The sequence below is a fragment of the Scyliorhinus canicula genome, chromosome 5 (genome assembly GCF_902713615.1).
Source record: "Scyliorhinus canicula chromosome 5, sScyCan1.1, whole genome shotgun sequence".
NCBI lineage: Eukaryota > Metazoa > Chordata > Chondrichthyes > Carcharhiniformes > Scyliorhinidae > Scyliorhinus > Scyliorhinus canicula.
The window spans coordinates 179,908,833-179,931,106 of NC_052150.1; the positions used below are offsets into that span (position 1 = coordinate 179,908,833).

At 46.6% G+C, this 22,274-nt stretch overlaps 1 protein-coding gene across 5 annotated transcripts in view; it reads right to left on the reverse strand.

Annotated features, from left to right (window-relative positions):
* LOC119966456 (protein adenylyltransferase SelO-like) overlaps window positions 1-22,274 on the reverse strand; it is a 101,928-nt gene that overhangs the window by 61,469 nt on the left and 18,185 nt on the right. For 2 of the 5 annotated variants that reach the window (XM_038798163.1, XM_038798162.1), the window contains exons 3-9: window positions 21,085-21,213; window positions 20,590-20,668; window positions 19,158-19,206; window positions 13,065-13,121; window positions 12,889-12,987; window positions 3,320-3,387; window positions 3,142-3,229 (exon numbers count right to left, since the gene is read on the reverse strand). In XM_038798163.1, coding sequence (XP_038654091.1) covers window positions 3,142-3,229; window positions 3,320-3,387; window positions 12,889-12,987; window positions 13,065-13,121; window positions 19,158-19,206; window positions 20,590-20,668; window positions 21,085-21,213 — 569 coding nt within the window. Of the gene's footprint in view, window positions 1-3,141; window positions 3,230-3,319; window positions 3,388-12,888; window positions 12,988-13,064; window positions 13,122-13,813; window positions 13,879-19,157; window positions 19,207-20,589; window positions 20,669-21,084; window positions 21,214-22,274 lie in introns of those variants that run through there. The other 3 variants (XM_038798165.1, XM_038798164.1, XM_038798166.1) reach the window with 2 other exon arrangements.

Below are 22,274 nucleotides of genomic sequence, written 5' to 3' on the forward strand. Positions count from 1 at the left end.
AAGGCCAACACACCATAGGCCTTCTTCACAACCCTATCAACCTGGGTGGCAACTTTCAGGGATCTATGTACATGGACACCGAGATCCCTCTGCTCATCCACACTACCAAGAATTTTACCATTAGCCAAATATTCCGCATTTCTGTTATTCTTTCCAAAGTGAATCACCTCACACTTCTCCACATTAAACTCCATTTGCCACCTCTCAGCCCAGCTCTGCAGCTTATCTATGTCCCTCTGTAACCTGCAACATCCTTCCGCACTGTCTACAACTCCACCGACTTTAGTGTCGTCTGCAAATTTACTCACCCATCCTTCTGCGCCCTCCTCTAGGTCATTTATAAAAATGACAAACAGCAACGGCCCCAGAACAGATCCTTGTGGTACGCCACTCGTAACTGAACTCCATTCTGAACATTTCCCATCAACTACCACTCTCTGTCTTCTTTGAACTAGCCAATTTCTGATCCACATCTCTAAATCACCCTCAATCCCCAGCCTCCGTATTTTCTGCAATAGCCGACCGTGGGGAACCTTATCAAACGCTTTACTGAAATCCATATACACCACATCAACTGCTCTACCCTCGTCTACCTGGTGAGGGGGACACTAAAGTCGGTGGAGTTGTAGACAGTGCGGAAGGATGTTGCAGCTAGTTCTGGAGCACATATCCAATACTATTGTCTGAATGCTGCCAGGACCTAGAGTCTTTGTAGTGACCATTGCCTTCAGCACTTTTTTGATATCACATGGAGAGAATTGAATTGGCTAAAGATAATGTTGGGGACCTCCAGAGGAGGCCAAGATGGACCATCGATGTGGCAATTATGGCTGAAGACGGTTGCAGATTTTTCAACCTTGTTCTTTGCACTGTTGTGCTGGGCTCTCCCTTCATTAAGGATGGGAATATTTGTGGAGCCTCCTCTTCCAGTTAGTTGTTTGATCGCTACGCTACCCATCTGAACCCATTCCTTGAGCACACTACTAAAATCTTGCTGCCAGGACTTCAGACATTATGGGCGGGTTTCTTCACCCCACCACATCAGAACACGGCACATGTTAGGAATTCTCCATTTGGTCAATGGGGTTTACCATTGTGGGGCAGCCCCACGCCGACAGGAAACCCCCGGGCTCCCAGCAAAACGGAGAATCCTGATGGTGGAGAATTCAGCCCTAAATATTTTGTGGATCATTGCAATTATGCTGTCTATCTTCTGTTGTATTAATGATGTGACTCGGGTAAATTGTCTATGCATATTATTTGCAAATTATTTCCCCAAGAATGCAAGAGACAGATATTTCCATAGACAGCGCACCAGCAAACTTCTTTTTAATTTGTACACAGGTATGATCAATCACTTCATTAATATGCTCAGCCACCTCCCACTGTTCACCTCATCCCTCAGAATTCCTTTGCACCACTTTCTACAAGAGGACTTCCCAAGTCATTACCAATGATTGGGGCAACTTTTCCCACATTCCTCATTATTGGCATTTATTCCTGCCCCAAAAGAATTATTTTATCCTGAACACTACTCTCTCCTTTAACATCCAACAGAAGAGCCTTTTGAGGAGGAAATGAGTTTCACCATGTCTCTGCCCTGTTTCCACATAATGCACATTTCTCGTGCTCAATTTAGAGAAGGATGGGAAGTTCGCCAGAATCAGGCAGGCACATTAAGATCTTATTCAAATAACATGCATTATCACTTCTGTTCAAGAGGTCTGTGAATTGGAGCCAGTGAGTTGCAAGTAGGTCAATTCAATCATTTTGTCAGTTCAGCAGCACTCTACTGCATGGCAGATGGCATTTTCACTGTTGGTTCTATTAGAGGTGCACAGAGAGGATATCATAGGGGTAGGTGGGTTTTGGGACGTAGGGATCATGAGGCATGTCCCAGTAAGAGTGCAGGGCATTGATGAGGGTGAGGTTGGTAGCCACAGGAGTGGCCATTGCTGGCTGGGCACCCCCCATGGGCCACAGAGTGCCAAATTATGAGGACTTTCCAAACATGAAGCTGCAAAATCCTACCAGATTCATCAGGTGATCTTCCTATGTGGTGGAGGGCCCACCCACTGCTGGTAAAATGCCAGTAACAATGGGAAGAGACTTGTAACTGGCTATTTAAATGGCCCAACTGGTTTCGAAGTGGGAGGACTGTCCTCCACCTTTCTAACTGCAAGGTGGCAGGAAGCCTCGGGACACTCCACCCCAACTTCTCTTGCCATTTTACGCATCCACCCCTGCTTTCCAGCCTGTTCCTAGAGGGCGGGTGAAATCCAACATTTCCCTTGGTGAACACCTGAATATTTAAGTCAGTTAAAACCCATAGTACTTGCCAGGTTAAATAGCAGACATGTCCGTGACACCGCGAAAGGAAAATTGGAAACCATGCATATCAATGAGAACCAGGACAACAAAGGGATGTTGGTGGCATCGTGGTAATGTCACTGGATTGGTAATCCAGAGACCCAGGCCAATACTCTGGGAACATAGGTTCAATAAAATCTGGAATTGAAAGCTGGTACAGCAACCATGAAACTATAATCGATTGTCATAAAAGCCTATCTGGTTCACTTTAGGGAAGGAAATCTAACGCCATTTAGGGAAGGCAATTCACCTCTTTTTTTTATTTGTTCATGGGATGTGGACATCGCAGGCTGCGCCAGCATTTATTGCCCATCCCTGATTGCCCTTGAGGGGGCAGTTAAGAGTCAACCACATTACCGTGGGTCTCGGGTCACAGGTAGGCCAGACGAGATAAAGATGACAGATTTCCTTCTCTATGACAATCACTATAGTTTCATAATCATCATTAGACTTTTAATTCCAGATTTTTATTTAATTCAAATTTCACCATCTGCAGTGGCGGGTTTTGAACCCGAGTCCCCAGAACATTACTCTGGGGCTCTAGTTTAGTAGTCCAGTGACAATACCACTACGCCACCACCTCCTGGAAATATGACTCCAGACCCTCTTGACTTGCCCTCTGGAGTGGGCCTAACAAGCCACTCAGTTCAACAGTAATTAGGGCTAGGCAACAATGCCCACATCCCACAAAAGCATTTATAATCACAGCAGAAACAAGTGATTCAATGTTATCTTTAAATTCAAAATGACTTAATAAACTAGCCATATTACCTTAATAATTCAGTCTCTCCAGAATGTGCCAAAATTTCCAGTGACCCAAAACGAAACCATGATTTAGCTACACGAAGAACTACGGCACCTTGAATAACATAATAAAGGTAAGAAATGCTAAACTTTTTTCCCTTCTCTGTAAATAATCGAGGTTCTGGTAAACTGATAACATGCATACCTTTTTCATTCTTCACACTTCCGTTGTAGAATTGATCCCTCTTCACATTATCATTGCTTACAACCAGACTGTAGAGAAGTGTGAACATTATATAATATAATATGATATTATTATAATATATCAATATAAGAGTATCTTAATAATTTTTGTTTTAAAATAATTTTACGCTAATGCTCCGTCAGAAAGTCTAGGAACACTGCCGGAAGAACCCTTGCACTGCCCCCTCAGGGCAAACTTGACCCTCTCCAGTTTGATAAACCCAGCCGTATCATTCGGAGTTTCCACTGTTGCCCCCAAGGAGAGTTCAGGACAGGGTGCTCTCTGGGACGTGGGTTGGGGAGGGGAAGATTTCGGCAATCTACCAAGTGATGCAGGAGGGAGAGGAGGCCTCGGTGGAAGAGCTGAAAGATAAGTGGGAGGAGGAGCTGGGAGAGGAGATTGATGAGGGGATGTGGGCGGATGCCCTGGGGAGGGTGAATTCCTCCTCCTCCTGCTCAAGGCTTAGTTTAATTCAATTAAAGGTGCTGCATAGGGCGCATATGACTGGGACTAGGCTGAACTGGTTCTTTGGAAGAGAGGACAGGTGTGTCAGGTGTTCTGGGGGCCCAGCAAACCACACCCACATGTTTTTGGCGTCCCCTGCGCTGGAGGGCTTTTGGAGGGGTGTCGCTGAGAAGCTGTCAATGGTGGTTGGTTCCAGGGTTGAGCTGGGCTGGGGGCTCGCAATTTTTGGGGTAGCAGCGGAGCCGCGAGTGCAGGAGGCGAAAGAGGCCGGTATTCTGGCCTTCGCGTCCCTGGTAGTCCAGTACAGGATTCTTTTGCACTGGAAGGATGCGAGGCCCCCGGGAGTGGAATCCTGGATCAATAATATGGCTGAGTATCTTAATAATTTATGACCAGGCTGGAGAAAAAAAATCACCAAAAGAAAATAAACAGATAACATGTCTTACATAAATAAAAATATATTACGCATTTCAATCTTCAAATATTGTAATAATTTTTCAAGCTGTAGGTTTCTAATAGTTCTGGTGAAGCTCAGGGTCATGCTTGCAAACTGAACAGTCATTTAACTAAACAATCAACCAATGTTCATTTGCTATGATCGACCACTCGAGCCACTTTCAAGACCTCTCCACTGTATCTCAGTTGAGTGGGACTGTATTCACTTGGGTATGGTAGTCATATTACTTGCAATGGCTTCTCTTCCTGCACCTACTACTTCTAATATCCCCAATGATTTATCCTTGGCCCCCTCCTATTTCATCTTCCCAGCAACATGATCTTAAACAGTGTTAGTTTTTACATATGCTAATGCTACCAAACTTTACCCTACCACCATCTCTCTCGACTCCACCACCATTGCTAAATTATCAGACTACTTATCCAACAACCAGTATTGGGTGAGCAAAAGCTCCTCCACTTAAATATTGGGACCCAAACCCATTCTTTTCAGTTTTCAGTTCCCACTACAAACTTCATTCCTCAGCTACCAACTCCATCCCTCTTCCTAGCATGGAGGCTGAACCAGGCTATTTGCAACACTGGTGTCATATTTAACCTGCCGATGGGTTTGTGATCAATGTTAAGGAAAATACAAAAGGAAATATCAGAGAGATGCTAATCAGCATCTGTAACATAGAGGGCTGTTTGCCAAACAATTGCAGCACCTCCCTTGAATGCAGGTTTAGTGACACTATTACATTGGAACTGAGAGAACAGAGAACTGCAAGTTCAAAGGTAGATTGGAGCAAGCGTGAGGAGCAGCGAAATTGAGATGATCAATGCCACTGGCTGTCCCGAGTATCGGTAGGAGTGACCACCACACAGTCCTTCTGGAGACAAAACCCTGGGCGGGATTCTCTGATCCTGAGGCTAAGTGTTGATGCCGTTCTAAACGCCATCGTGTTTTATGACGGCGCCAACAAGCCCCAGGATCAGCGACCCTGCACCCAACAAGGGGCCAGCATGGCACTGAGCGACTCACGCAGCTCCAGCTGCCGATACCAGCGTCAAACGGGCGCTGCGGGTCTGCGCATGCACACTGCAGCCGGCGCAAATTCACATATGCCGTTACGACGGTACATGCGCGCTAGTTTCCTTCTCCTCGCCGGCCCCGACGCAACATGGTATAGAGCTACAGAGGCCCGCAGCGGTGTAAAAGAGACCCCACCAGGAGAAGCCGGCCCGCCGATCGGTAGGCCCCTTTTGTGGGCCAGGCCATGGTAGAGGCCTCCCCTCCCCGGGGTCGGGCATCCCCTCCCCCTCACCAGGCCCCCCCCCCCGCAGGCTGGACGCCGTGGTCCCGCCAGGTAGGACCACATGTGAAAGGCGCCGGCGGCACTCAGCCTATCTCGGTGGCCACTCGGCCCATCCCGCACGGAGAATCAGCGCCGGCGCGGCGTCGGGTGAATTGCCGCCACCCCCCCCCCCCCCCCCCCAAGCGATTCTCCAACCCGGCCCAGGGTTAGAGAATCCCGCCCCCTGTCTTCACCTTAAGGATATTCTCTATTGTGTGGTGTGGCACTACCACCATGCTAAATGGGTCAGATTTCAAACAGATCTAGCAAGTCAAGACTGGGCAACTATGAGGACCTGTGGGCCATCAACTGCAGCAGAATTGTACACAACCACAATCTGTAACCTTGTGGCCCAGCATAAACCCCACACTACCATTACCACTAAGCCAGGGGATCTTCCCTGGTTCAATGAAGAGTGCAGGAGCAGCACTAGGCATACTCAAACATAAGTGGCTAACGTTGTGAAACTACAACGCAGGACTACTTGTGAGCATAAGTAGCAAGTAATAGAGCGATACAATTCCACAACCAGCAGATCAATCTAAGCTCTGCAGTCCTGAATGGACTGAATGCATCAAGTCATGAAAGGTGGCGAACAATCAAACGACTCACAGCAGATGGAGGCTCCCCAAATTTCCCCTCCACGATGATGAGGGTCCCCAGCACATCAGTGCAAAAGGTGAGGCTGAAGTATTTGCAACAATCTTCAGCCAGAAATGCAGAGTGGATGATCCATCTCGGCCGCCTCCAGAGGTCCACAGCATCACAGATGTCAGTCTTGAGTCAAGTCAATTCACCCCATGTGATATCAAGAAATGGCTGAAGAGGGGGCAGCACGGTGGCACAGTGGGTTAGCCCTATTGCCTCACAGCACCGAGGTCCCAGGTTTGATCCCGGCTCTGGGACACTGTCCGTGTGGAGTTTGCACATTCTCTCCATGTTTGCGTGGGTTTCACCCCCACAACCCAAAGATATGCAGGCTAGGTGGATTGACAATGTTAAATTGCCCCTTAATTGGAAAAAATGGATTGGGTACTCTAAATTTATAAAGAAATGGCTGAAGGCACTGTTCTTTTGTTTGCACTGAGTGCTGAATTTGGGTGCATTTGAGTTCTATAGTGAGAGTTTGGTGACTGAGGGAGTTAGGTGAGGAGGGAGTAAGGTGCTCCTTTCATTTAACTTCCTACATTTCCTCAAAGAGCGTGAAGGGAGCCGGGAGTTTACAGAGAGTGCAGCTGACTGGGAGCAGAGTCGGAGGGCGGAGTTCCAGTTGGTCCACAGTGCAGCTATATTCTGTAAGGTAAGAGGGCATGGAGGATAGGACAGTTGCATGCTCCACCTGTAGATGTGGGTGGTGAGAGATACCACCGATGTCCCCGCTGACTATACCTGTGGGAAGTGCCCCAACTCCAGCTCCTCAGAGACCGTGTTAGGGAACTGGAGCTGGAGTTGGATGAACATCGGATCATCCTGGAGGCTGAGGGGGTAATAGACAAGAGTTACAGGGAGGTAACCACACCCAAGGTACAGGACAAGAGTAACTGGGTTACAGTCAGTGGAAAGAAAACAAACGGGCAGACAGTGCGGGGATCCCTCGTGGCCATTCCCCTTCAAAACAAGTATACCATTTTGGATGCTGTTGGAGGGGATGACCTACTGGGGGAAGGCCCTCGCGGCCTGGTCTCTGGCGCTGAGTCTGGCTCTGGGGCTCAGAAGAGAAGGGGGAGAATAGAAAAGCAATAGTGATAGGAGACCCAATGGTTAGGAGAATAGATAGGAGATTCTGTGGTCGCGAGCGAGACTCCCGTAGGATAGGTTGCCTCCCGGATGCCAGGGCCAGGGATGTTTCAGATCGTGTCTTCAGGATCCTTAAGAGGGAGGGTGAGCAGCCAGAAGTCATGGTGCACATTGGTACCAACGACGTAAGTAGGAAAAGTGGTGTGGATGTAATAAACGAGTTTGGGGAGTTAGGCTGGAAGTTAAAAGCCAGGACAGACAGAGTAGTCATCTTTGGTTTGTTGCCGGTGCCACGTGATAGCAAGGCTAGGAATCGGGAGAGAGTGCAGTTGAACACGTGGCTTCAGGAATGGTGTAGGAGGGAGGGCTTCAGTTATTTGGATAACTGGAGCGCAGAATGCGGAATCTTATTGAAACGCCTATAGCCAGGAACCTCCAACAACCATTCCTGCCCCTCTTCTATCCAAGTTTCCCACCTTCCTTGGGGAAGGTGGGACCTGTACAAGCAGGACGGGTTGCATTCGAACCAGAGGGGCACCAATATCCTGGGAGGGAGGTTTTCTAATACTCTTCGGGAGGGTTTAAACTAATTTGGCAGGGGAATGGGAACCAGATTTGTAGTCCAGCAACAAAGGTAGCTGATGTTCAGGACGTCAAAGCGTGTAGTGAGGCAGAGGGAAGGGTAACACTGACAAAGGAGAGTACTTGCAGGCACAGGGATGGGTTGAAGTGTGTATACTTCAACGCAAGAAGCATCAGGAATAAGGTGGGCGAACTTAAGGCATGGATCGGTACTTGGGGCTACGATGTGGTGGCCATCACGGAAACTTGGATAGAAGAGGGGCAGAAATGGTTGTTGGAGGTTCCTGGCTATAGGTGTTTCAATAAGATTATGGAGGGTGGTAAGAGAGGTGTGTGTGTGGGGGGGGGTTTGCATAGTTAATTAGAGATAGTATAACAGCTGCAGAAAGGCAGTTCGAGGGGGATCTGCCTACTGAGGTAATATGGGTTGATGTCAGAAATAGGAAAGGAGCAGTCACCTTGTTGGGAGTTTTCTATAGGCCCCCCAATAGCAGCAGAGATGTGGAGGAACAGATTGGGAAACAGATTTTGGAAAGGTGCAGAAGTCACAGGGTAGTAATCATGGGTGACTTCAACTTCCCAAATATTGAGTGGAAACTCTTTAGATCAAATAGTTGGGATGGGGTGGCGTTTGTGCAGTGTGTCCAGGAAGCTTTTCTAACACAGTATGTGGATTGTCTGACCAGAGGGGAGGCCATATTGGATTTGGTACTTGGTAACAAACCTGGGCAAGTGCTAGATTTGTTAGTGGGGGGAGCATTTTGGAGATAGTGACCACAATTCTGTGACTTTCACCTTAGTAATGCAGAGGGATAGGTGTGTGCAACAGGGCAAAGTTTACAATTGAGGGAAGGGTAAATACGATGCTGTCAGACAAGAACTGAAGTGCATAAGTTGGGAACATAGGCTGTCAGGGAAGGACACAATTGAAATGTGGAACTTGTTCAAGGAACAGATATTACGTGTCCTTGATATGTATGTCCCTGTCAGGCAGGGAAGAGATGGTCGAGTGAGGGAACCATGGTTGACAAGAGAGGTTGCATGTGTTGTTAAGAGGAAGAAGGATACTTATGTAAGGCTGAGGAAACAAGGTTCAGACAGGGCACTGGAGGGATACAAGATAGCCAGGAGGGAACTGACGAAAGGGATTAGGAGAACTAAGAGAGGACATGAAAAATCTTTGGCGGGTAGGATCAAGGAAAACCCCAAGGCCTTTTGTACATATATGAGAAATATGGGAATGACTAGAGCGAGGGTAGGTCCGATCAAGGACAGTAGCGGGAGATTGTGTATTGAGTCTGAAGAGATAGGAGAGATCTTGAACGTGTACTTTTCTTCAGTATTTACGAATGAGAGGGGCCATACTGTTGGAGAGGACAGTGTGAAACAGACTGGTAAGTTCGAGGAGATACTTGTTAGGAAGGAAGATGTGTTGGGCATTTTGAAAAACTTGAGGATAGACAAGTCCCCCGGGCCTGACGGGATATATCCAAGGATTCTATGGGAAGCAAGAGATGAAATTGCAGAGCCGTTGGCAATGATCTTTTCGTCCTCACTGTCAACAGGAGTGGTACCAGGGGATTGGAGAGTGGCGAATGTCGTGCTCCTGTTCAAAAAAGCGAGTAGGGATAACCCTGGGAATTACAAGTCAGTTAGTCTTACTTCGGTGGTAGGCTGGAAAGGCTGAGAAATTTGGCCAGTTGGATAACGAACTGGCTAACTGATAGAAGCCAGAGAGTGGTGGTGGATGGCAAAAATTCAGCCTGGAGCCTAGTTACCAGTGGCGTACCGCAGGGATCAGTTCTGGGTCCTCTGCTGTTTATGATTTTCATTAATGACTTGGATGAGGGAGTTGAAGGAGGGGTCAGTAAATTTGCAGACGATACGAAGATTGGTGGTGTTGTGGATAGTGAGGAGGGTTGTTGTCGGCTGCAAAGAGACATAGATAGGATGCAGAGCTAGGCTGAGAAGTGGAAGATGGAGTTTAACCCTGAAAAGTTACCAGGGGCCTAAACCAGGGGCTGGTTTAGCTCACAAGGCTAAATCGCTGGCTTTTAAAGCAGACCAAAGCAGGCCAGCAGCACGGTTCAATTCCCGTACCAGCCTCCCCGGACAGGCGCCGGAATGTGGCGACTAGGGGCTTTTCACAGTAACTTCATTGAAGCCTACTCGTGACAATAAGCGATTTTCATTTTCATTTCAGTCATTCAAAAGTGTGAGACTGTGCATTTTGGATGGACAAATATGAATGCGGAATACAGGGTTAATGGTTGGGTTCTTGGCAATGTAGAGGAGCAGAGAGATCTTGGGGTCTATGTTTATAGATCTTTGAAAGTTGCCACTCATGTGGATAGAGCTGTGAAGAAGGCCTATGGTGTGCTAGCGTTCATTAGCAGAGGGATTTAATTTAAGAGCTGTGAGGTGATGATGCAGCTGTACAAAACCTTGGTAAGGCCACATTTGGAGTACTGTGTGCAGTTCTCATCGCCTCATTTTAGGAAGGATGTGGAAGTTTTTGGAAAAGGTGCAAAGGAGATTTACCAGGATGTTGCCTGGAATGGAGAGTAGGTCTTACGAGGAAAGGTTGAGGGTGCTGGGCCTTTTCTCATTAGAACGGAGAAGGATGAGGGGCGACCTGATAGAGGTTTATAAGATGATCCGGGGAATAGATAGAGTAGACAGTCAGAGACTTTTTCCCCGGGTGGAACAAACCATTACAAGGGGACATAGATTTAAGGTGAATGGTGGAAGATATAGGGGGGATGTCAGAGGTAGGTTCTTTCCCCAGAGAGTAGTGGGGGCATGGAATGCACTGCCTGTGGAAGTAGTTCAGTTGGAAACATTAGGGACCTTCAAGCGCCTACTGGATAGGTACATGGATTACGGTAGAATGATGGGGTGTAGATTAATTTGTTCTTAATCTAGGACAAAGGTTCGGCACAACATCATGGGCCGAAGGGCCTGTTCTGTGCTGTATTTTTCTATGTTCTGTGTTCTAAGGCACAGGATACTGTCAAGGCTATAGGCCCTGACAATATTCCGGCAATAATACCGAAGACCTGTGCTAAAGAACTTCCCACGTCTCTAGCCACGCTATTCCAGTCCAGTTACAACACTGATATCTACCCAGCAATGTGGAAAATTACCTGTACACATAACTGTACACAAAAAGGAGGACAAATCAAACTCAGCCAATGACCACCCCGTCAGTATATTCTCAATCATCAGTAAAGTGATGGAAGGGGGCATCAACTCTGTTATCAAGCAGCACTTACTTCGCAATAACCTGCTCACTGACACTCAGTTCGGGTTCTGCCAGTGTCACTCAGCTCCTGACCTCATTATAGCCTCAGTTCAAACATGAACAAAAGAGCTGAACTCCAGAGGCGAGAGGAGAGTGACTGCCCTTGACATCAAGGCATAATTTACCTCGTGAAATATGAAGAAGCCTTAGCAAAACTGGAGTCAATAGGAATCAGGAGGGAAATTTTCTACTGGTTGGAGTCATACCTACACAAAGGAAGGTGGTTGTGGTGGCTGGAGGTCAATGATTTCAGTTTCAGGCCATTACTGCAAGTGTTCCTTAGGGTAGTGCCCTAGGCCCAACCATCTTCAGCTGCTCAAGAATGAGTTTCCTTCCATCATGAGATCAGAAGTGGGGATGTTTGCTGATGACTGCACAATGTTCAGCACCATTCACAAATCCTTATATACTGAAGCAGTCCATGTCCAAATCCAGCAAGAGCTGGATAATATCCAGGCCTGAGCTGACAAGTGGCAAGTAACATTTGTGCCACACAGATGCCAGGTAATGATCATCTCCTACAAGAGAGATTATAACTATCTCCCTTTGACATTCAATCGCATTACCATCGCTGAATACCCTACTATCAACATCCTGGGGTGCCATTGACCAGAAACTGAACTGGACCAACCATACAAATACTGTGGCTACAAGAGCAGGCTTATCAAGCAACTCACTCCCTGGCTCCCCAAAGCCTGTCCACGATCTACAAGGTGCAAGTCAGGAGTGCGATCAAATACCCTCCACTTGCCTGGATACGTTCAGCACCAACAACACTCAAGAAACTCAACAACATCCAGGACAAAGAAGCCCACTTGATTGGCACCCCATCCACAAACAATCACCGCCTCAACTACTGATGCACAGTGGCAGGAGTGTGTACTATCTACAAGATGCACTGCAGGAACTTACCAATGCTCCTGGGACAGCACCTTGTTAAGAATTGGGGAACGTTAAGATGAAAAAATTGAATTGGTATAAAATAAATTGATCACAAAACAACCAGACTCTTCCTCCCTAGTTTACATATCTTTTATCACAGTATACCAAACTGAAAATATACATCAAGAACCATCATTCCGAGTTATCCTTCTAAAGTTTGGGATACTCTCACATTTATCACCAGCAGGGTTCTTAAGATCTTCCAAACCCAAAACTGCATCCATCTAGAAGGACAAAGGTAGCAGAAACATGGGAACGCCACCATGTGGAAGTTTCATTCCAAGCCACCCACCATCCTGACTTCCTTTACTGTTGCTGGGTAAAAATCCTGGAACTCGCTCCCTAAGAACACTGTGAGTATACCGACATAACATGAACTGCAGCAGTTCAAGAAGGCTTCTCAAGGACAATTAGGGAAGGACAATAAATGATGGCTAACCAGTGACGTCCACATCCCATGAATGATTTTTTTAAAATATAAAAAGTAAATGGAAATCATGTAGAAGAGAAGAACAGAACTTTGTCAAAGGCATTCCTCAAAGAAAAATTAGAGTGAATAAAACACTAAAACAAAACCAAAATACTGCAGAAAATTTAAATTAAAACAAAAACTGCTGAAAAACACTCAGCGGCAGATATGGATGACTTTTCATTAAAACTAGATGGTGTTAGAAACTATAATAGTTATTGAGTATTAGAATGTTTACCTGGCTGCTCTGCTGGTAGGGATCCCAAGATAATTCAGGGCCTCACTACAAAGAAATTCTCTTATGGATGAGCGGAGAACAGCACGACCATCACCATCTCTGTGAAACAGAAATCCTATAAAGAAGCAGTGCTGGTGCAAATTCACTTTTGATGAATGACAATGTATTAACGTTACCGAGAATAGGGAGTCTTCCCGGAACCTTTCAGCTGAAGCTCCCATCTTGTGCCGTGCCTGTAGAAAGATAGACAAGTTAATTTAAAAGAAATTAGCAGAGTTTTGATGATTTCATTTCCAAACATTTTTGAAAGCTGCGATTGATTTTCTTTAATTGAAATTATATTATTTGTTTTACTATAGATCTCCAGTGATTGTTAGAAGTCTTCTTTACACATGTCAATATGTGGAGCACAGACTCGCACCATATAACCTTACAACTTGTTTGAAGTTTTGTCACACACTATCACTATTCTTTCAATTATCTATTGTGTAAATTTTCCACACTTTATAGAACACAACATTTTGTTTTTATAATTTTTTCTCAAGTTCCCCCTTTAGCATAGCACTGGCACTTGCTGAGATACGATTTCATAGACTTCATGTCTGAACTTAAATGAATGATTGAACATTATTGAGAATCATTCAATAACATTTACTCTTCTCATTAGTGATTAGAAATATGTGCTTTGACTGATTTTTTATACTCATAAAACTGAATTATTAAAGCTTTACTTCTGCATCTGAGAGCAGATAACTAAGCAGTAACCAGTGGCCTAACCTGGAATATTCTGGACAAACACTCCATTTATGCAGTCAGCCTTTAGTAATGTCTGCTTTGCTGATTTCCTAACTTTCTCTACTACTTTTATTCAGAACAAGTTACATTCATTTCACCTTGTTCAAACTTGAACAATTTATTTCTTTACCTGTTAATATAGGCTCCAAGCAAATGGGCTCTTCCATCACCCAGCTGGCCAGCCCAGACTCCAAACTGTGTGAAAAGAAACAGAAAATGTTTTTTTTTCACATTTTGTAAAGTCATCGGGCGCGATTCTCCGCAAATGCGGCGAGTCGTAAAGGCTGTCGTGAAACTGGCCATGTTTCACGGCAGCCTCCGCACCCCCTCCCGGGACCCGATTCTCCCCCCCGGGCGGGGCTAGCAGCGGGGCCTCGTGAAGCACGGCATCGCGGCCTTAGCGACCATCGCTCAGTCCGCGTGCCAAGCGTCACGACGGCTGACGCGCACGCTGACGTCAGCCGCGCATGCGCGGGTTGGACGGCTCCAACCCGCGCATGCACGGATGACGTCATCACGCAGGCGTGTCAAACCCGCGCACGCGCGGGCCGTCATGCCCCTCAGCCGCCCCGCGGACTGATCCTGCGGGGCGGCGGAAGTACAAATAGTGCGCGGGTATCGGATCCGCTGCCCGCGATCGGTGCCCACCGATCGCAGGCCCATGCCACCCTTGGCACGGCCGTGGTGCGGCCATGCCAATCGGTGCCATGGTTGTCCGGGACAGGCACTTTGCGGCCGTTTTCACGAACGCTGAAAGCAGGTGTGATCGCAGCCGTGAAAACGGCCGTAAACTCCGCGGTATTCGGCCCATCGGCCTGCGGAGAATCACTGTTCGCCGTAAAAAACGGCGAGCAATGATTCGTGTCGGGGGGCGGCCGGAGGGGGGGGGGGGGGGGGGGGGGGGGGGGGGGGGGGGGGGGAGGAGAGAATAGCGGGAGGCCGTGAAAATTGTCGGGAAGGCCCTCCCGATCGTTCCAGATAAGTAAATTTTAAAAGAAAAACAATTATTAACTTTTTTGGGTACTTTGGGTCAGTCACTTTCCCTGTTCATCCTTTTGTGGCAATAACTCTTTCTACGCTTACAGTACTAGGGATGCCACCAGTCCTCTACAAATGTGTTCATGCAGCCACGGTTGTGCAACCTTTTTACACCCTCCGTTTCAAATTCTTTTTCTCACTCAAAATAAGCAGATTTCGGAAAGATACATGAATCAAAAAAAATGGTTGAGTATGAAGAAAAGGAACAACTTGCAAGGCAAAAATTACAACTGCCAAAGCAATAAATCAATAATTCAAAAAAAATTAATAAAAAGGAGCATTAGAGTCTACGAGAGTCAGTTTGTGTGTGTGTCTGGCTCACGCCCAGCCTAAGGGTGTTTACTCACTCACCCTTACCCACTATGTGCTGGTGTGTGGGGATTAGGTTGACTGAGAATCCAGACACTTGGAGTGAGCCAGACATACGACTTCTGGTGACGGTGATGTGCTGAGCAAATGCACATCAGGTGGCTCTCCTCCAGAACACAGCCAAATAGGGACTTTTAGTCGAAATTAGCCCGAATACTCGGTAGTATCTCACCCACAATTAAGAAAGGGAAAGAACAGAACCATCATGCTAGCAAACAAGAGTTCGAGAGGCCACAGAGAAGGATGGAGCGGAGGAAAAGGTAACAAACTGCAGGTGGACGAGTCGGCGGACCCTGAGGCAAGTTGTCTCCGGTCACCTCAGACCAACACCACCAGCTCTGAATACTTCCAGCTGTACAGAGGCACCAGGCAGGGATGCCTGCTGTCCCTGCTCCTGTTCGCCCTGGCAATTGAACCCCTGGTGATCGCGCTGCGAGATGCGATAGGCTGGAAGGGCATCCGAAGAGGAGGCAGAGATCACAACGTCTCACTCTATGCGGATGACCTGCTCCTCTATATCTCGGATATTGCAATACTACCACTGTGCAGCCATCGCCGAGAAAGTGAGGGGATGGGTAAGGAACCGAGCATGGAATAGGTAAGGCTGGAGGAGTCCTCCTGTAAGGGAACGACCTTCCGAGCCCTTGCCACAGCAGCGCTCCCATCCCCCAGCAAAATACACATCCAGTGGTGGGACCGACATTGGAAACATGGGACCAGATGAGACAACACTTTGGCTTAACCAAGATGTCCACCATGGCCCCCATCTGCGGTGACCACAAGTTCCCACTGGCCAATCTAGACGCCACTTTTAACATGTAAAGACAAGACAGGAGGACGCTAGCGATCAGGGATTTTTACATGGTGGACAGATCTCGACCCTATACGAGCTAACGGAGAGACTGGAGCTACTGAACAGACAAGAGCTCCGACATTTACAAATCAAAACCTTTCTCCGCAAGGAGACAACGAGGTACCCTAGGTCCTTGAAAGACACATTGCTGGAGGAACTACTGGACCCGGACAGGATGGAGAAGGGGAACTGTGGGCAAAATTTACGGATGACGTTTAGAAAGTTTGATAACATTATTAGACAGATCAAAACAGTAATGGGAGGACGAACTTGGGACGGAAGTCGAGTAGGGACTCTGGAGCAAAGCACTAAGTAGGGCCAACTTCACCTCCTCCTGTGCAAGGCTAAGCCTCATGCAGTTTAGGTACAGAGTGCACCTAACCAGAACTCAATTTAATAGGTTCTTCCTGGAGGTGGAGGATAAATATGAGCGGTGTCAGGGAGACAAGGCCAACAATGCCCACATGTTCTGGGCTTGCCCGAGACTTGTCGAGTTCTGGACAGCCTTCTTCGAGGCGATGTCCCAGGTTGTAGGGGTGAAGGTGGAGCCGTGCCCGAAAGTGGCAGCCTTCAGGGTGTCAGACCAGTCAGAACGACATATGAGGAAGAGGGCCGGTGCCCTTGCTTTTGCTTCCTTAATTGCACGCTAGAGAATCCTGCTCGGCTGACGATTAGCAGCACCACCCACAGCTGCAGACTGGCTGGCAGACATATCGGAATTTCTGCATCTGGAAAAGATCAAATACACCATCCAAGGGTCGGACAAGGGCTTCCACAAAGCATGGGGACTATTCATCATCCTGTTCCAAGACCTGTTTGAAGCCAATAGTGACTAGGAAGGGAGGGTGAAGGGGGGAACCAATGGAAGTATCAGGAAGCGACATGGGAAAAGAGCGAGGGGGGGGGAGCAGAGAGCCCCTCCAGCAAAGCCATAGGGGCAACAGCAACAATATCTTTGGGCCTGGGGAGTTCCTCACCAATTTAGCCCACACTTGAGTACGAAAATAGAGTACGAGAGTAAGCTTGCCAGCAACATAAAAACGGACTGTAAAAGTTTCTATTGGTATATGAAGAGAAAACGATTGGTGAATACAAATGTAGGTCTTTTACAGTCAGGAACAGGGAAATGTATAATACAGGACAAAGAAATGGCTGACCAACTAAACACATACTTTGGTTCTGTCTTCACAAATGAGGGCACAAATCCGATACCAGAAATGTTGGGGAACGCAGGTTTAGTGAGTGGGAGGACTGAAGGAGATCAATATTAGTAGGGAAATTGGGGATTGAATGCTGATAATCATTGTTCGATGTAATCCAATTCTCAAAAGTGCATGATGAATAATGCCCATGAATTGTAGAACCCCTCCATTCTTCCTCTCAGTTCAAATTTGACCTTCTCAAGGGTACAGGTGGAGTGGTTGGTCTCCATCCCAACAGGATCCGCCTTTGGGCGATCAACGAGGCGAAGGCTACAACATCTGCCTCCGCGCCCGTTTCCAAGCCCTGGCAGGTCTGACACCCTGAATATGGCCTCCCGAGGGCCCGGATCCAGTTTCACCTGTGCCACTTCAGAGATTACCCTAAAAACCTCCTTCCAGTAATCCACCAGCTTTGGACAGGACCAAAACATATGAACGTGGTTTGTGGGGACCCCCCCAATGTTCACACACATCTTCTACCCCCTCAAAGAGCCAGCTCGTCCTCGCCCTTGTGAGGTGTGCTCTATATACCACCTTCAGCTATATCAATCCCAACCTTGCGCACGAGGTGGTATATAGAGCACACCTCACAAGGGCGAGGACGAGCTGGCTCTTTGAGGGGGTAGAAGATGTGTGTAAACATTGGGGGGGTCCCCACAAACCACGTTCATTTGTGAAGTCATCCGCGCATGCGCGGGTTGCCGGTTCCAACCCGCGCATGCGGGGATGACTTCATCGCACAGACGGAGCGAACCGCGCATGCGCGGTGGCCGTCTTTCTCCTCAGCCGCCCGGCAAGACGTGGCGGCTTGATCTTGCTGGGCGGCGAGGGGAAAGAGTGCGTCCATCTTAGACGGTGGGCACCGATCGCGGGCCTGTCCCCTCCCGAGGACAGTCGTGGTGCTCCCATGCCAATCGGGCCCCTAGATGCCCCAAACGGGCATCTGCCGCCCGTTTCACGAATGCAGAGACCAGGTGTGGTTGCTGGCGTGTTGAAACGGGCGTGAAGGGCCGGCCGCTCGGCCCATTCGCCCTCGTATCCTTGTACAGTAGCTTTACCCAGTCCACAAATCGTGGTCCAATCCCAACCACTCCAGAACTGTCATCAAGTACCCCCATTCTACCCGGTCAAACGCTTTCTCGGGGTCCGATGCCACAGCCACCTCTGTTTCCTTCCCCTCCGCCGATGCCATAACCACATTCAATACCCTCCTAATGTTCGAAAAGACCTGCCTCTCTCTCACAAACCCAGTCTGATCTTCACCTATCACCTTAGGGCAAGGGACAAGGGAAGAACGTGCACACTCCGCACAGACAGTGACCCAAGCCAGGAATCAAACCCAGGTCCCTGGCGCTGTGAAGCAACAGTGCTAGCCATTGTGCTAACGTGCCGCACATATTCTCTGCCTGGCTTTGTAAAAGGTTAATTCTCTTGGCTTAGACATTTCAAGACAAGACATTTAACGCAGTTAAAAGTGATGATCTTATTTTGACAGTCTCAGTTCACGATTTCCACTGGATACTGTATGATATCCAAAGTCACTGGTGTTGTTGAAAATATGCAATCACAATTTCCATAAGAAGAACTGAAAACGATGGATTCACTAAATTGCAGAATAACTCCTATAGGAATTGGACTTATTTTTGTCAACAAGCAATTTACATGAAATGCAAGCTCCTGTAAACTTATGAAGAAAACGGACAGCTATGTCAATTATACTTTTTTAGTAAAAAGACATATTTCAGAGAATAATCAGTATTTCCTATTGAAGTATTTTCTAGTTGAAGTAATCCTGTGATTTTAGTTTCTTAATACTGCAACATCTAAACTTGATCCAACATTCCTCAAACATCAAGAGTGTTGAATATATTAGCAAATTATCACTAGGCAAACAAAACATAAGAACAAAGAGCGTAAGAAATAGGAGGAAGAGTAGGCCATTCACCCCTTCGAGCCTCTCCACCATTCATTAAAATCATAGGCCAATATGATTTGGCATTAACTCCACTTACCTGCCTGACCACCATAACTCTTGACTCCTGTAGCCACCGAAGTTGGCCACTGCCCGACACAAAATGGAGAATTGAAATGCATGCAGGGAAAACAGGACAATGTAAGGCTGCAGAATCTCCCTGTGTATTCTGTCTGCAAAGAAACCAGACAGCACTGAAACTAACAGTTGCGCATATTAATTGAGCGATTCCCGGGCACAATGGACACAATCGAGAATAACAAAGGTCAAGCCAGACTCTTAAGCGCCAGCAGGAGTCCCGGACAATAAGTTACAAACAGCCCCAAGAACCGCCCAGCGATCGGGAAACAGCCCCAGTATTGGGGAATTCAAACCAATCGATTGGTATGAGGTCCAATCGATTGCAAGCAGATATAGGGTCTGCCCAGATGGGCGCGAAGCCCCTGTGACCTATAAAGGACAGATCCCAAGTCCAGCTCTCACTCTTAGCCAGCCCTCCCAGCAGAACACCTTTGCAGCAGCTCTCTAAGAACTTGAACGTGAGAAGGAGAGGCCTGGCCAACAGCTACACCGACAAGTAAGTGTCATACAACGCACGCTACGAGAATAGACACTCCTGATCCCTTTAGTCCACACCAACTGGAAGCCTGCGGATCCAGTACAGAGCCAGAGGCCATTGTTCCCTGATCCGGCAGTTCCCTTATTCCAGATAAGTATTGGCCTAGTAGTGGTAGGAGTAGTTTAGTCTTAGTATTATATGCATGAGTAGTAAATAACTGTGTAATAATAAACGTGTCTTGTTTTGAACTTACTAACTGGTGTATTGAGTCATTGATCTGAACTTGAACTTGAACCTCGTGGCGGTATCATAAAGATACCTGGCGACTCTAGAGCTAAGGAATAAAACAGAGCCAATTGAGTGTAAAGCACACTCACCCAGAACGAGCAACACTCCCTACCGGTAACTTAGTTCAATAAACGTGAATGTTCCTTCATAGTTCTCAATTTGGGAAAACTTAACTATCTAAATATTGCATTGTAATGGGATTATCATGGCAGATAGGCGTCCTCAGTTCTCATTACATATAATATCCAACCACTAAAAAATAAAATGACAAGAAACATTGCATGGTAAGAAGAAAATGAAGATAAGAACCTGGGTGGGATTTTCTGGGCAACTCGCCGTGAAAGCGGCCCGCCATTGGCCAGTGGCGGGATCTTCTGGTCCCGCCGTTGTCAAAGAGATTTCCTGTTAAATGTGCCTCTCACCAATGGGAAACCCGTGCCGTGCAGTGGGGGTGTCATCATCAGGATCGGAAGATCCCGCCACCGTAAACGGCCAGAAAACTCTAGCCCTGATGTCATATTGAAGTAAGGTACAACTAACAGTCTATTACCCAAAACTATGAATATTTTATATAACAATCTTTATGAAAGTACGTCCCTGACTTTAACTTTAACTTATACCTCACCTTCTTTATACTTTCCAGCTATGTACAATTTCTTGGCCAAGGCTTCATGACTTTTGCCAAAGCTACTCAAGTCAGTCAACTGCACAAATGAAACGAACAGAAAGTTGTATCTTAGTGGATCACTGATGCTTCAATACTTAAACAATACTAGGACAACTGAATGACAACTAACTGGAGATGACTAAAGAGAGTTAAACTAATCATAAAATGTAGCCTAGATAGATCTTACACTGATGAGTTTTATTTTGTGACTGATGCATTTTACTGGTGAAATCTACAAAGTTCTCACAACCTTTTCCACCTATCTGCTTTATGTTACACCATAAGAATACCAGATATATCAATGAAAAATAATTAACTTCTAAGCAACATCACTATTTACCTTATTAGACATCAAATCACTTCTCCTCTCTCAAATAAAGTAGAAATATAGATATAATAACAGGGTAAATTTTAAGTTCTTTACAAAGGATACATAATACAATCCCACTTTACCTGATGTCCACCATATCTATGAGCAAGTGGGACAGATCCAGGTAGAATTTGTGCACCACTAACAAATTGAATAAACTCTTTGGTCTCTGTTACCGACACATCTAAGTCCAATAGGTCTTCCACAACTTCCTGATATGAATATAAAACAATTACATTTTAAAGAACAGTTACTATATCTTACATAATCATACAGTTTTTCAGACTAATAGTTTAAATATCTATTTATATCAAAAGATGAATTTAATTTAGTGAAGCACTTTAAATCAATAAAGCTGAAACTAATGGAAAAGTGAAACACACGGTTTATTGCCAGTCACATTTGTGATTTATAAAATGGAATAAAATGTTGTATCAGCAATGTGTACGCAATGTTCAGAAACTGTTGCTGCAAAAGCGAATGTTTTGTAATTAGTTCTGTCCAAGTCCTTCTGCAGCCTGCCTGTTTCCTCAATACTACCTGTCCCTCTACATATCTTTGTATCATCTGCAAACTTAGCAAGTGCCCTCAGTTCCTTCTTCCAGATCATTAATGTTTATTGTGAAAAGACGTGATCCCAACACCGACCCCTGAGGCACAACACTAGTCACCAATTGCCATCCTGAAAAATACCTCTTTTATCCACACTCTCTGCCTTCTGCCAGTCAGCCAATCCTGTATCCATGCCAGTATCTAACCCTTAACACCATTGGCTCTTAACTTTTGAACAGCCTCCTATACGACACCTTGTTAAAGGCCTTCTGGAAATAGTAACAGGTAATGCAGAGGTTGTTGAAAAGGAGGACCTTAAAACAATTGCCAACACTAGAGAAAAAGTACTGAGCAAGCTATAGGGATTAAAGGTAGACAAGTGCCCAGGGCCTTATGGTCTACATCCGAGAGTCTTAGAGGAAGTAGCATCAGAGATAGTGGAGGCAGCGGTTATGATATTCCAAACTATCTTGGAATCTGGAACGGTTGCAGTGGAAAAAGGTTAAAGCCTGTTCAAAAAGGGAGAACTGCAGAAACTAGGAAACTATAGACCAGTTAGTTTAGTGGGCAAAATTCTCCATTTGGGAGACTATGGGCGGAATTCTCCGCCATGCCCGATGCCGTCGTGAAACCCGGAGAGGTTCACGACGGCATCAGAGGCCGCTCCTGGCCCCCTATTCTCCACCCGCCGGGGGGCTAGGAGGGCCGTGCCGTGTATCTC